General features: G+C 38.1%; 1 protein-coding gene across 4 annotated transcripts in view; it reads left to right on the top strand.

Annotated features, from left to right (window-relative positions):
• Window positions 1–14,553, top strand: part of LOC131105877 (metabotropic glutamate receptor 4-like) — a 169,955-nt gene that overhangs the window by 82,943 nt on the left and 72,459 nt on the right. For all 4 annotated transcript variants that reach the window (XM_058054319.1, XM_058054322.1, XM_058054320.1 and 1 more), the window contains exon 3: window positions 4,814–5,030. In XM_058054319.1, coding sequence (XP_057910302.1) covers window positions 4,814–5,030 — 217 coding nt within the window. The remainder of the gene's footprint in view (window positions 1–4,813; window positions 5,031–14,553) is intronic.

Raw genomic sequence — 14,553 nt, 5'->3', positions numbered from 1 at the left:
GCCGATATTGAGCATCTCTTGATCAATTATTAAAAATATATTGATTAATTAATTTTTATTTCAATCAAGTCCAGGGTTTGGAGGTGCATTGAACTAACTAATGCAATCTGTTTCATTAAAAATTAAATTAAATTAAATTAAATTAAATTAAATTAAATTAAATTAAATTAAATTAAATTAAATTAAATTAAATTAAATTAAATTAAATTAAATTAAATTAAATTAAATTAAATTAAATTAAATTAAATTAAATTAAATTAAATTAAATGTATCTCTGTCTTTAGCAGGAGCCAATCACTAGCTATAAGGGAACTCACAACGAGCATGTCATTACTCAATATAACAGTCTGAATCACGGTGTCATCTTAGAAAGAATGTTAAAATCATCACGCAGCAACTTAACACTCAAAAGGTAGATAAAGAAGATAAGTGGAAATTCATTCAGCTGCCTCTGTCCGCAGAGAGTCACCCCCTCGGGAGGACAGAGTGACAGTTATATTGGGTAATGACCTCCTGTGATTTCCGGTGGGTCAACAAGCTTGTAGTGATTTTTTTCATAGCTCATGATTGGCTCCTGTCAAATAAAGAGGCCCTCACAAAATTGTGTGTGCCGCAAAATGTCATTTTATGACATGGACATGTGCAGCTTTTATGGGTAGAAATCCATTTTCTTTCTAAATTTAGGGGCTGCAGCTTAATATATTAAAGGTATATTATATTTTTTAGTCATTGGCATCCTTGGGAATAGAACTATATTTCTAATGTGAGTCTTGGGCTGTGGTAAACCTGGTCTAAGTACATCAGATATGCTACAGTCCATTCCAAATGCTACAAAAGCACCCTTGACCGGGTCTTTCAACAGTGTTGGTGGACAAAAACGACCCCCGCAAAAGGAAAAGATGGGCCTCTCAACAGGTAAAAATAGTCTAGCTCCTGTCTTTTTGTGAGGCGTTGATGCTTCTTCTTCTCCTGAATGCATCGATCCAAGGTTACTAGGGCATCTTCAAACGTGTTTTCTTGCGTTTGAGGCAAAACACTAAAAAACATTGCCCGGCATCGCGCCAAAATGTTAAAAAGGAAAAGAAATGTTTTGATGTTGGAAAATACATCATAATATTGACATTAGTAAAGAAGTGACAATTATAAAAAACATACAAATATCAAAGAAATGAAATAAATTCATGAATAAAATAAAATAGCGGGGTGTTGGAAACATGTATCAGATGGATTCAAGGCAGGAACACATGAAAGATGTTGAAGTATTGTGGATTTTTTGCTGAAGGACAAACACCTGAAGGGCCCAATAATTCCGACTAGTGCTGCATAGGAATGAAATAACCGTCCGTGTCCTGTCTGTGTCCTTGCAGATAATGCAGGAAAACAACAGTAGCAAGTAAATATAATGCACCTTTCTCACTATACTCACTGATATTTGACTTAAAATATCGGGGTAGCAATTGAGAACTTTATGCATGTTAGTGTGTTAATAATTCAGAATATCCTAATCAGCTAATATGAAGAAATTAAAGCACGGGTTTCCAAATGGAGGGTCAGGACCCAAAAGGGGTCTTCTTCAATTGGTTGCTTAATGCGATGCTGTGGCCATCACAATATGCCTCCATCGCTCCCTGTCCTCGTCAAGCCCTTATTGGTCCATTTCTACATGTCTTTAAGCCAAAAAGCCTGCAAGCTATTGTATTGATTAGTATATCTCGGTCATCCATCTTCAACAATTGAAACTTGTTATTATTGTTAAATGGTTAAAAAAAAAAGAGCCAACAGATTGAATTCAAGAAAATGTCAAATTTTATGTACATTCAACAAATTACCAAGCAAATTAATTGATTTTATTAATTAACTATAAACTGATTGTTATGCTGCCCATTATGATAGTGTTTATTATCACCATAAAGGCAGTGTTTGGCAGAAGCTTACATTTTCGTCATTTATCAAATTTTTTTACTCGGCTCATTTTTTCGTGTTTTCAAGTCATGTTTTTATGAGTCACTCACTAAAGTCGAGTCGAGTTGAGTCAGGTGTTACGGCAAAAAAGAACACACAAAGACTACCAACACCCTTTGCAGCGATACGTCTGAATCGTCCTTAAACGAATGCAAGACATGCAACACATTAATGCACATATACATACATGTAGGCATACATATACATATACACACTTGTAGTACATTATGCTATTAATTTTATTACAGTTATGACAATGTCAACAATAACATTGCAGTTATTACAATTGTGTGTTACTATAATGGTTAATATTTTCATTACTAATTTGTTGACTGTGATACACCCTGGAATGGTCGCCAGCCAATCACAAGGCACATATAGACAAACAACCATTCACACTCACATTCATACCTATGGACAATTTGGAGTCGCTAATTAACCTACCATGTTTTTTCATTCATTTTCTACCGCTTATCCTCATGAGGGTCGCGGGCATGCTGGAGCCTATCCCAGTTGTTTTTGGGGCGAGAGGCGGGGTACACCCTGGACTGGTCGTCAGCCAATCACAGGGCACATATAGACAAACAACCATTCACACTCACATTCATACCTATGGACAATTTGGAGTCGCCAATTAACCTAGCATGTTTTTGGAATGTGGGAGGAAACCAGAGAATCTGGAGAAAACCCATGGGGAGAACATGCAATCTCCACACAGATCCCAAAGCAGAGAATCGAACCCAATCTTCCCGATCTCCTAACTGTGTGGCCAACGTTCAGCTACAATTTTCCCTGGCGGAGCAAATCTTAGCATGGTGGTGGCACGATGTAGGATTCAGCACTACGAATCCACCATCTGACTTACTAATCTCAGGTTCACGATTCAGTTATTGCAGCGTTAATGACGGAGTCTGCCTTGGTGGAGGTATACACATTCCCTTGGATGCTTTTGCTGTTTTTTATGCTGAAATGCAACCTCATGCAGTCTTACCTAAGCATATTCAACTAGCTACAGTACACGAGTTGTTTATTTCCAATGTGTGGAAACACATCTCGGCTTAGCTGTAAGGACCTCAAATGCCACATTTGGCCTGCGGTACAATCTGCCATATTGAAAGGATCAGTGCTCTTACCTGCAACAACAGATGCTTTTACATTTGGAGCTCCCTGCCGGTGTGCGCTGATCTGAAAGCTGTCACAATTACATATGCTAATGTGGGCAACCATTTGCATGTGTGCATCACTCCGATGCCTCACTATCCACCTTTCATTGGAGACTGGCTTGGAGTTGACAATCTGAGCTACATACCTTACTCTTACTTCCTTATTTCAGCAGACATTTTGAACAATTGTACGCTTCCAACAGTTTGGAAAATAGCAATTTTTTCCAGAGTACAAAAAGCAAGGTCTATAAAGTCATGTTTGCATGACCTTTAAACCCCATCAGACAGCTCTGGGATGAACTAAGGTCCGACATCAGTGATCTATGGCCTCGCAAATGCTCATCAATCCTGTAGAATGTTTTCTCACAAGAATGGAAGCTCTTGTGAGCCGAAAAGGAATGATGTCAAATTTTCACATCCTGTTGGGGTAAAGCCTGGCATCCCAATTTTTGTACACTTTTTTTGTACACAGCACAATTAATAGCCTGTATTGTAATTTATATCATTAGCTTCATTAGCTTAGAGTGTTTTCTTGTTGTATCGTCACCAAAACATTCATTCATTCTACTGCTTTTCCTCATGAGGGTTGCGGGTGGTGCTAGAGCCTATCCCAGCTGTCTTCGGGCGAGAGGCGGGGTACACCCTGGACTGGTCGCCAGCCAGCCAATCACAGGGCACATATAGACAAACAACCATTCACACTCACATTCATACCTATGGACAATTTGGAGTCGCCAATTAACCTAGCATGTTTTTGGAATGTGGGAGGAAACCGGAGTACCCGGAGAAAACACGGGGAGAACATGCAAACTCCACACAGAGATGGCCCAGGGTGGAATTGAACCCTGGTCTCCTAGTTGTAACATCTGTGCGCTAACCACTCGACCGCTGTGCAACCTACCATAAACAGAGTGTTATTTCTAGTTTCAGACTAATGGGAGAGGGGGAGTTAGGCAGTAGGTCAGCAGGTTCTCGATGGAGGAGCGTTAGAAGGCCAGTAGAAGTTTCTGGGCCATGTTGTTTTTCCTGAGAACTCTCAGGAAGTGTAAACACTGCGGAGCCTTTCTGATGATGGCTGAGGTGTTCTTAGTCCAGGTCAAATCACCGGAGATCTGGACTACCAAAAATCTGAAGTCATGGATGCTCTCCATGTCCTCGCGGTTGATGTAGAGGGCGAGATGATCACTTTTTGTCCTCCTGAAGTCCATGATGATCTCTTTAGTCTTCCTGGTATTCAGATTGAGGTTATTAATAGAGCACCAGGCCGCAAATTTGACGATCATATTGTTCCTGTGGCCCTGACTGCAGTTGTAGGTGTAGAGTCAGTACAGCAGGGGGCTCAGGACACTGCCCTGTGGTGAGCCAATGCTTAGAGTGCGTGTGGAGGAGAGGTGGGGGCCGAGCTTCACTTTCTGGGGCCTGTTGGTCAGAAAGTCCATATACCAGTTACTGTTATACCTTGAGAAGATATACCCAATGCATGCAGATGTTTGCTGAAATGTTATGGTTGGACTTACTTTTGTGTTTTACTGTACATTTCTCTGTGTTAGTATTTTTCTCTGCTCAAGGTCATGGAAGTGAAGTACCTCAGAGACTCTTCTTTTGTCTTGTTGTTCTTCTAGCGTCTCATTCAATTCATAAAAAAAAAACGTACAAGCACTCATAGACTGTATTTCGTCCCTTTGCAGATCCCACAGGTGAGTTACGCCTCCACGGCTCCGGAGCTCAGCGACAACACACGCTACGACTTCTTCTCTCGGGTGGTGCCCCCAGACACGTACCAGGCACAGGCCATGGTAGACATCGTCAAAGCTATGAGGTGGAACTACGTCTCCACAGTGGCCTCGGAGGGCAACTACGGTGAAAGCGGCGTTGATGCGTTCATTCAGAAGTCCCGGGAGGACGGTAAGTACGCTCGTGCCTCGTATGTCACGGCTGTGGGAGGTAGAGCAAAGAATTTGCTCTCAGTTTATCCTTGTGAACATACTGTGCTGTGCTGTGGAAAATTGGTGAGGCACGGAGACCTGCTAGCGCAAATCAATTAGTTCCAGAACAAGGAAACGACTCTGATAGAATCTTGGTAATACTTCATGGTCACTTTAAAGTGGTTATGACGTAACCGCATTTCCACCTCATATGATATGTAAATGGGCGCTGGGTGCAGCTGATCCTATTAAGAGAGTGTGTTTCAGTCAAATATAGTCTGCTATCTTCATCCGATTTTTGGAAAACTGGATTGCGCCTGAATGAGGCATGAAATCCACTTGTGTATTGATTAGCCTTGTCTCTTTTAAAACCTTCCTCTTGTTGTGTTAGTTTTCTGTTATCATATCTTATGTTATTAAATCAGTTATAAAATACACTAAAAACAATAAGTTACCATCAAATTTGCTTCTCATCTCTTGGTTAGGCTTCCTCATACATGAAAATGTTGGTTTTAATACTTTTGGTGTGGGCATGTAGGCCTTTTTTTTGTCACTATATCCCATGATTTCAATTTCCAAAAATGGTAAAAATGAACGTCAAAAGAATCATGTCAATAAATTGAAGGTTCTTTTGTTACCTGGCTATTACTAAGGGCTGTTACACCCGCAAACATAATAACTGCCCATAAACATAATAAACCACAAACGTAGTACAAATCTGCAGCTTTGAATGTAATAATCCCGCAAATGTAATAAATTTCCCACAAAAAATTGCCCACTGCAAACGTAATACTGAATTTCCTGCAAATGTAATAACTATTACATTTGTAATAGTTAAAAAAAAATAGTTTTTTTTAACTATTACATTTGCAGGAAATTATTACATTTTGTTTGTGGGCTACATGTGCGTTTTAGTTACAGTATATTATTGTATGTGTGATTTAGTGTGTATATGGGGAAGAAATAATCAAAATAAATAATAAAATATAATAATAATAATAATAGTAATAATAATTTTATTAAAACAATTGCAATTATCACAAACATGTTATCGTTTTTAATTTAAAATTAATTATAATTTAATAATTAAAGATTCCTTTAATGCATTGTAATGATAATATTTTTCCCACAAAAAAAGAAAAAAAATAATTATCTTGTTAAAATCCTCAAAATGACATCTACACCTTCTCCCTCATTAAAAGAAAGAACAAACAACAACAACAACCACAAAAATCATTATTTTGTCTCATATTACATTTGTGGGAAGTTACTACATTTACAGTTTTTCACTTTCCACTTTCATGTAATATTTATTACATTTGCAGGAAATTCAGTATTACGTTTGCAGTAGGCAAATTTTATTACATTTGTGGGAAATTTATTACATTTGCGGGATTATTACATTCAAAGCTGCAGATTTGTATTACGTTTGTGGTTTATTATGTTTGTGGGCAGTTATTACGTCTGTGGGTGTAACAAGACCTATAGAACATACCTCTTAAAACAATTAATTTATTTTCTCATGTTAGTATTAACCACTAAAGAAACATCTATGGTGTTCGGGTCAATTTCGACCCATAAATATTAAAACCATATTCCCTCTTCTAGTCATTTGCTCAACTGCACTATATGTATTATTTGCAGGGGGTAAAAATATTTTCCAGACAAGGTAAGATGAACACCGTAAGTCGGATATCCGGAGACAACCCACCATCATGTTGGAGAGGTTTATTTCTGTGCACAGCATGGCTAAATAAAGTAACAAAATGCTGAAGAACATACGTTCGCCAAGCTTTTGATCTGCTCTAATTGGGTGGGTGTCTGACTGTTCACGATGGAACTGTTCTTGGCACCCAAACGGCAGCCAACGGAAGCCAAGCTATGACATTTCCTTGCCAAATTTCACTGCTGTGTTTTTTTTTTTGTGCAATGACAATAAAGGAAGTCTAAGTCTAAGCACAATGGCAGTTTGGCAACACCACAAACTCTACTGCAACTCTCACTGGCTCTCACGCAGAGTCACTTAGATGCCAACCAGGACTGTAGCTTTACACTGTAATTCCTGCCTGTCATGAAATTGTATAAGCAGAAATAAATATGAGTACTGAATCACCAGTTAAATCCTAAATCCATATTTCCTCCCAATGAGAAGTACTCATCGTTAAAACCTTGCCGTGTTCAACTCGCTCTCCAGACTGTGAAACAGTTTCAAGCTGATATTTCACTCTGTAAGTATTATTAATCCACCACCAGCACCTTTTGTCCACTTGATTTACTTTGCTCCATTGTTTAAAGCTTAATGTTTACAGAAAGCAGTAAATTATGTGAGTCAGCTGTTTCAGCACCAGCAGCGCACCGGGCTGCTTTGAATTCATCGTCTGGCTTCTTTGCTTTAACAGAATGAGAAATAAAAGACGGACCCAAGTGGGGGGAAGGTACAGAATATGAGAAAAAAATAAAAGCCGAGACCACAAGAGGGTTTTCATTTCTGCTCCTCGAGTTTAGTTCGCTTAGTAAACATTTGGGCTTGGGATGTGCTTTCTTGGCACGTTTCCAGATTATCTCTTTGTGAGCTGACCCAAGATGCTAGCTCCTCACTAGCCAGAGTTTTTCTCTTTCCGAATGGAATCTTTCCGAATGACCTTTCCAAAAGCAATGGTATACATGCATTCATTCATTCATTTTCTACCGCTTTTCCTCACAAGGGTTGCAGGGGGTGCTGGAGTCTATCCCAGCTGTCTTCGGTCGAGAGGCAGGGTAGACCCTGGACTGGTTGCCAGCCGTATAATATTAGTATAGTATTAGTATAATACTTTCTAATCGGACAATAAACTGCAGAGAAATGTCAAAAAACAGAACGCGCACAATACTCCGGGCCACCATAAAGCGGGGCGTATGCTAGTTGGGAGGTGCTTGTCGCTGCAGAGAGGTAAAGCGGCTCAGAAACTCAAAACCGAAAGAAAATAAGGAGGACTTTTACAGCAAAGTAGGTACAAGTGACTTTGTGTCATTGAATCTTTTGTAGCGTATTCTGTGGAAAATCTTAAATTGGATGAGTTGTACATTTTGATTTTTGCAATGAATAAAGTTTTTTTTACATATTTGAGGCAATAATTCTGCATTATACGTCCTGTTCCCATTTTGAAGATGCAATAAATACAGCAGTGTCAGTAGTGTTTACAAATGTATATATTGTAACATTGAGAGTAGTTTTTCAGTGTCGGACATCTTTAAAATTCCTTTATGCTGATTGTTTGGTTTTGTGGGTTAAGTGTGTTTTTATTTTTTTGTTTTTATTTATATCACCAAAAAGTCTCAATGGCCTTTACAAGCTGGCAACAATGGACAACATTCCCTGATCTGAGCCTTCATCCGGGCAAGGAAAAACTTAAAACCCCATTTGGGGAGAAAAAAATAGTATAGTTAGACTATGCTTATACTGTATTGATGCGATGAATAGATAGATAGAATGGTAGCATATATAATTGGCTAGTTTGCATACTCAGTGAATAGGATAGCATAGTCAGGTATTGATGCAGGTCGAATTTAAGGTTTCCTATTCTCTAATAAATTTATATTAGTGAATATTAGTCGAATGTATGTGTAGAGCCCGAGTACCGACTCAAAACTCTCTCCGTAGAGATGTTGATTACTGCGGAACATTCTCCAATAGATGTCATTAATCAACTTAATGAAACACAGTGTCAATAAAAGCCCTAACAAGATTCCCTGGCAAACCTGACACCCACATGAGAAACCCTGCTAATGGAGTCACCGCCATCCCCATTTGATGAGAACGATGATGAGCGGCACTGGATGGATGAATAAATGTACCATGTGGGGAATGCATAATGAACAGGGGAATACAAAGAGCCTCCAACATGGGTCACCAATGTTTTTGACACAGGGAGCTACTTTTTGGGTACTGATTAATACAAAGGGCTACCAGTTTGACACAAGCTTCCGAAATAGCCAATTTGCTCAATTTACCTTTAATTGTATGTATAATGTAATGGTTTAATTTCATTTGAACATGCATCAGATTACAATTGAATGCATCCCATAATCAGTTCACAGTTCCACATGTCCAAAAGGAGTAGGAAGAAGCAAAGCTTATTAAATCCTACCCCTCCACCTGGTACTTTTACAATCAGTAAAAGTGTTCACTTCCTGCTTTCCTAATATATTTAAAATTTAAAATTTAAAATTTAAAATTTAAAATTGAATTTTTTTTTATATGTACAGACCTGATCAAAATCTTAAGATAAGTGGAACAATTGCTCGAATATGCATTTGGATCTGATTGAGGTTTTAAGTAGAGCTACAATATGCAAAAGCGAGAAGGGGGGGTGTAACAAAAAGCACTTATACAATACAAAAAGTAATTTATTGAAAACAACAATTTAACTTCAATAGGCTGTTTATCAGCTCATCAATAGTTTTAAGACCATCACTCAAAAATATACAAAACAAATATCAGTAGGGCTCTGTAATGAGTAGCAGCGCCGTTCTTGTTTATCACGTTTTGGACTGCTGTGGCTTTTCACCTGTGTGTGATTCGGAAAACACTCATTCGGTATGTGACAAATAAGATAAAAGTCCAAAATACTAAAAAAAAAAAAACTAAAATTATATTAGAAGCAGGAAGTGAACAAATAAACAACAACAAACAATTACAAACAGTAACAATTACTGATTGTAAAAATACCAGATGGACGGCTAGGACATTGCAAAATAATTCAAGATTCTATCTATTCTGTTCTATTATATTAATTAATTCCCCTCTAGTAAACAATGAATTAAACCACACTGATGAAAATAAACACCAGCAATCAGTTACAGGTTGTATGTTTTGGTCCACAGTGGGTCTTACAACACAGACCACATACATCAGGTGCTCATAATAATACAACAATGTTTACCTCTAAAAAATATTATTTCTGGTAAATTAGTCAACAACACACAAGGCCAGGTGATCATGAAGAATCAGTTTCTATATTTTAGTTTCTAGTCATTCATGTCGAAGGTTGGTGCAGTCGTAAATGAAAGGACCTACGATCATTTGGGGGCACGGAATTGATGGCACTCAATGAAAAGATTAGTGTTCATCAAAAATTATTATAAATGATGAAGGACATGGAAATGTGGAACAGCTTTCAGGGTAATCCATCAAAACTTATAGTAGACAAATCACAGATGCTGAAACACAAGATGGCTGTCAAGATTTGTGAGTACTGTTAGGCTGCAATCCATTCGATAATTGAGGTGAATTGGTGTAAATCCATTAAGTCAATAAATTCTCCAATTTTTTCTACAGCCTGATTGACAATACAGTACATTACAAAAAAATCGTTTTACCAGATTAAATTAATTTTATACTATAATAAAGTCAAAAAAATGTCAAACTGCTGTCTTAGATAAATGAACAACTACAAAATAGGAGTGAAATGAAGTGGTGAACATCATCATCATCATCATCTGTGACATCATGACCAGAACACATTCCAGGATCCAGATTCAAACACATGCAGTCATAAACTCACAGCAAATCAATGAAAGTGACATATTCATAACAACAACACGAATAATAATAACAGATATTGTTTTTTGATAATAGTGATTGATATAACGCACACAACAAATGTCAACATGTTTTTTGTTTTTTTTTGGACTGCCAGTAAGTGTCAATGACAACTTTATGCCAGTGAGCAACGATCGCTGCTTACTGAGAATGAGCCGCCATAATATTCCTAGAATAGATCTAGTCCAAAAATATGGCTTGACTTACCGAAACTGACAGGTTGACTGCGAGATATGTGACAGCAAGCCATATTTTGCTAATAATTCACGTCTAAAAAAACGTATGGGTCAGGTGTAAACAAGCACAGCTATGAACATATTCACAATAATAATACTAACATCCACAAGTATGGTGTTGTGAGGAGTATGATGTTTTACTGGCAGTGATTGCTTGCTTTTTACAGACAGTACCCTCTTTTGTTCTTTGGAGATTGTTGATCGACCACCTCCTCATCATCCTTACAACATCCAGATAGACGTTACAATTAGTACACTCTTTTTCTTTAATGATGGTTGTGACAGTCGATTGATTAAGACACGGACGGCCGATATTGAGCTCATAGTTTAGTCTTCCGCAGATGCTGCCTCATTTCTTTCTCAAATGAATCTCATGTTTATGGACTAAAATTATGTTTGTTTTTTACCACAAAACCTCATAACACAGAATACCGTAAACCAAGTACAACCAGTCTGTGTTGACCCGGGCTAAAAATAAACTTGTTGTGTTCCTTGGTGTTTGCCAATAATGAGGCTATAGCTGCAGTTCTGTTGGCAGCCAGAGGGGACGTTTAATCTCCGTGCACAACATAGAAAATGTGCAGCAACTTCAGCGCCGTCTTTCATGTGTATACATACCTCTCCTCGGCAGTACAGAAGGCGACTGAAGAGTATTTTAGAGAAAATTTACAGGGAGCACACATGCTTGTGCACAGCATACTAAATGTACAGCAGCTTCAGCAACGTCTTTCATAGAAAAAAACAAACTTTTCAAAACTCGCTTCATTAGCAGCAGTAACTTTCATAAGTTGTATTTCAGTTCTGTACATAATACAGAAAGCACACAAAGGTATGGAATGTTACTTATATTATTATTTTTATTATTATTATTTTTATTAGTATTTATGATATATAAATAAATAGTATTTATTATAATTTATTATATATAAATAAATAGTATTTATTATTTATAAATAAATAGTATTTATTATTATTATTATTAACATTAACATATTAAACCATCAACGTGCCCTGTTGGCACGTTGACTGGAGACAAGCCAGGGTGTACCCCGCCTCTCGCCTGAGAACAGCTGGGATAGGCTCCAGCATGCCCGCGACCCTCGTGAGAATAAGCAGTACAGGAAATGGATGTATGGAAAAAATCCATGTACTAAGGCAAGAGAGGAGCGCCAGAAAGACAGGAAATGTTAAAGACAGCAATGTTCAAGTACACACAACAAAAATAAATGAAAATAAAATAGTGAGTCCCGGGTTCAATTCCACCCTCAGCCATCTCTGTGTGGAATTTGCATGTTCTCCCCGTGCATGCGTGGGTTTTCTCCGGGTACTCCGGTTTCCTCCCACATTCCAAAAACATGCTAGGTTAATTGGCGACTCCAAATTGTCCATAGGTATGAATGTGAGTGTGAATGGTTGTTTGTCTATATGTGCCCTGTGATTGGTTGGCGACTAGTCCAGGGTGTACCCCGCCTCTTGCCTGAAGACAGCTGGGATAGGCTCCAGCACCCCCCCTGCGACCCTCATGAGGATAAGCAGTACAAAATAAATGAATGAATGAATGAAAAGTGTATAAATAACACATTGTCTACATGAGGAGTACTGCTTTCATGCTACCAAAATACCAAAATGTTGTCATAGTACTACAAAATTGTCATAATATAATTAGATTAAAGTCATATATTAGAAGCGTACGTCATAATACTACAACAATAAAGCCAATGAGCCACAATGCAAGATAAATAGAGACATTGCTGCTTGTATGACTGGTCACCTCTTTATTGTACGGCAGGACATAAATATCCCTTGAGTACCTTCATATTTGGACTGTAGCAATTTGCTTAAACAATTACATGTCATTGCTTAATTGGACGAGGCGACGAGGTGAATAATGATCAGGCTTTTGCCACTGACATCACACTGAAGTGTCCCTCTTAGTGGGGATGGATTACACCCGGCAATTTTCTTAAGCAAGCAATGCCGTGTGAACCTTGATCCGGAACATTACTTATCACATGGCGGAAGATCAGTTCCTGATGTGTTATTGTATATCTACACATGTCTACATGCATCGTGTCATTCTCCACACAAGGAAATATTCAAATGAAGACGGAGAGAAAGCGCACAGAACCAGCAGCAGTGGATTAGGGGGCGGAGGTGGTTATAAAGGGGGGGTGCTGTTGTTTAATGTATCCTGAAGTTCCCGAGGGATGCTGCGGTGAATTGGCCACAAAACGCAATGTGAATTGGAACAGATAAGGTTAGCCAAGAAGACAGTATGTGAATAATTACATGGGAAATAAAAGGAAACAAGAGGATGATTCAGTCTAAGTGAGGATCAGCGCCTCATTCGCTGAGCTGCTGCGTTGTCATCGGCCCCCCAAAAAAACGAAAACACAGCTTTCATAGGTTTTATTTTTTTTTTTAAAAGAAGGGCATTAAATATGCTGTCAGGAATTGTACTTAACAAGATAAATTTCCATTGTTCTTTAAGTCCAACAACTTCCAAAATACATGCTTTTTTTTTGGTAATGGTAATTAATGGTAATTAATGGTAATTAATGGTAATGGGTTAATTTCATTTGAACATGCATCAGATTACAATTGAATGCATCACATAATCAGTTCACAGTTCCACATGTCCAAAAGGAGTAGGAAGAAGCAAAGCTTATTAAATCCTACCCCTCCATCTGGTACTTTTACAATCAGTAACTGTTACATTTGTTCACTTCCTTCTTTCCATAATACAGTTTTAGGCATACAGTTTTTGTTTTTTTTTTGCTACGTTCTTTGGAAGATTAGAATTCAAATAAGCTCAGGTAATTTTACGTTCGTTAGTTCAGAAGCATACCTGTAACATATCACATTATTTATATCACTCTTGACGTTGCAGTATTATTTCACATTTTCTTGCTATTTTATTTTTATTACAGCTGTTTTCCAACGGAACATGTACTCTTGTATAAAATTGATAAATCATGACCTTATGGTATCTGTCAGCCCGATAACGTTCTTTGTGCAAATTTAGGTGCTAAACAAAGCTGTTTTTTTTTGTCTTCATGATCTCATAATTAACAAACGCAAATTAAATTATCCTCGGCAGCATGTTGACACATCCGATATTAATCAGTGCCACTCTCCAGCAGTCTGCCACTCACAGAAATGTAATCCACGCTCTTGTTGTTTGTTCTTAAACCGGATTGGCTGTTAAAAAAATGGATTCCACAAGGCTAATTCTGTGGGAAAATGTGTTGTTTTGAATACTTTGAATGAGGACACAACCTCACAGTTAGGAGACCATGGTTCAATTCCATCCTCGGCTAACTTTGTGTGGAGTTTGCATGTTCTCGTTTTTCTCCGGGTACTCCGATTTCCTCCCACATTCGACTCCAAATTGTCCATAGGTATGAATGTGACTGTGAATGGTTGTTTGTCTATATGTGCCCTGTGATTGGCTGGCCACCAGTCCAGGGTGTACCTCGCCTCTCGCTCGATGTACGAAACCCCTGTCCACAAAAAAAAGAAAGAGAAGTAGTGAGTTAAGTTAAACTTTATTCTACTATTTAACAATACACTCACCGTATTTTTAATTAATCTTCTCCCATAAATCTCATCTTCTGTATCTGAATTGAACAGCTGTGTATTTTTGCCATCAATCATGCCGGGTTCCCTCTTGTTATTGTCGGAAT

Source organism: Doryrhamphus excisus, chromosome 18, assembly GCF_030265055.1.
Source record: "Doryrhamphus excisus isolate RoL2022-K1 chromosome 18, RoL_Dexc_1.0, whole genome shotgun sequence".
In the NCBI taxonomy this organism is placed as follows: domain Eukaryota; kingdom Metazoa; phylum Chordata; class Actinopteri; order Syngnathiformes; family Syngnathidae; genus Doryrhamphus; species Doryrhamphus excisus.
This window is presented reverse-complemented; position numbering and strand designations above follow the sequence as displayed.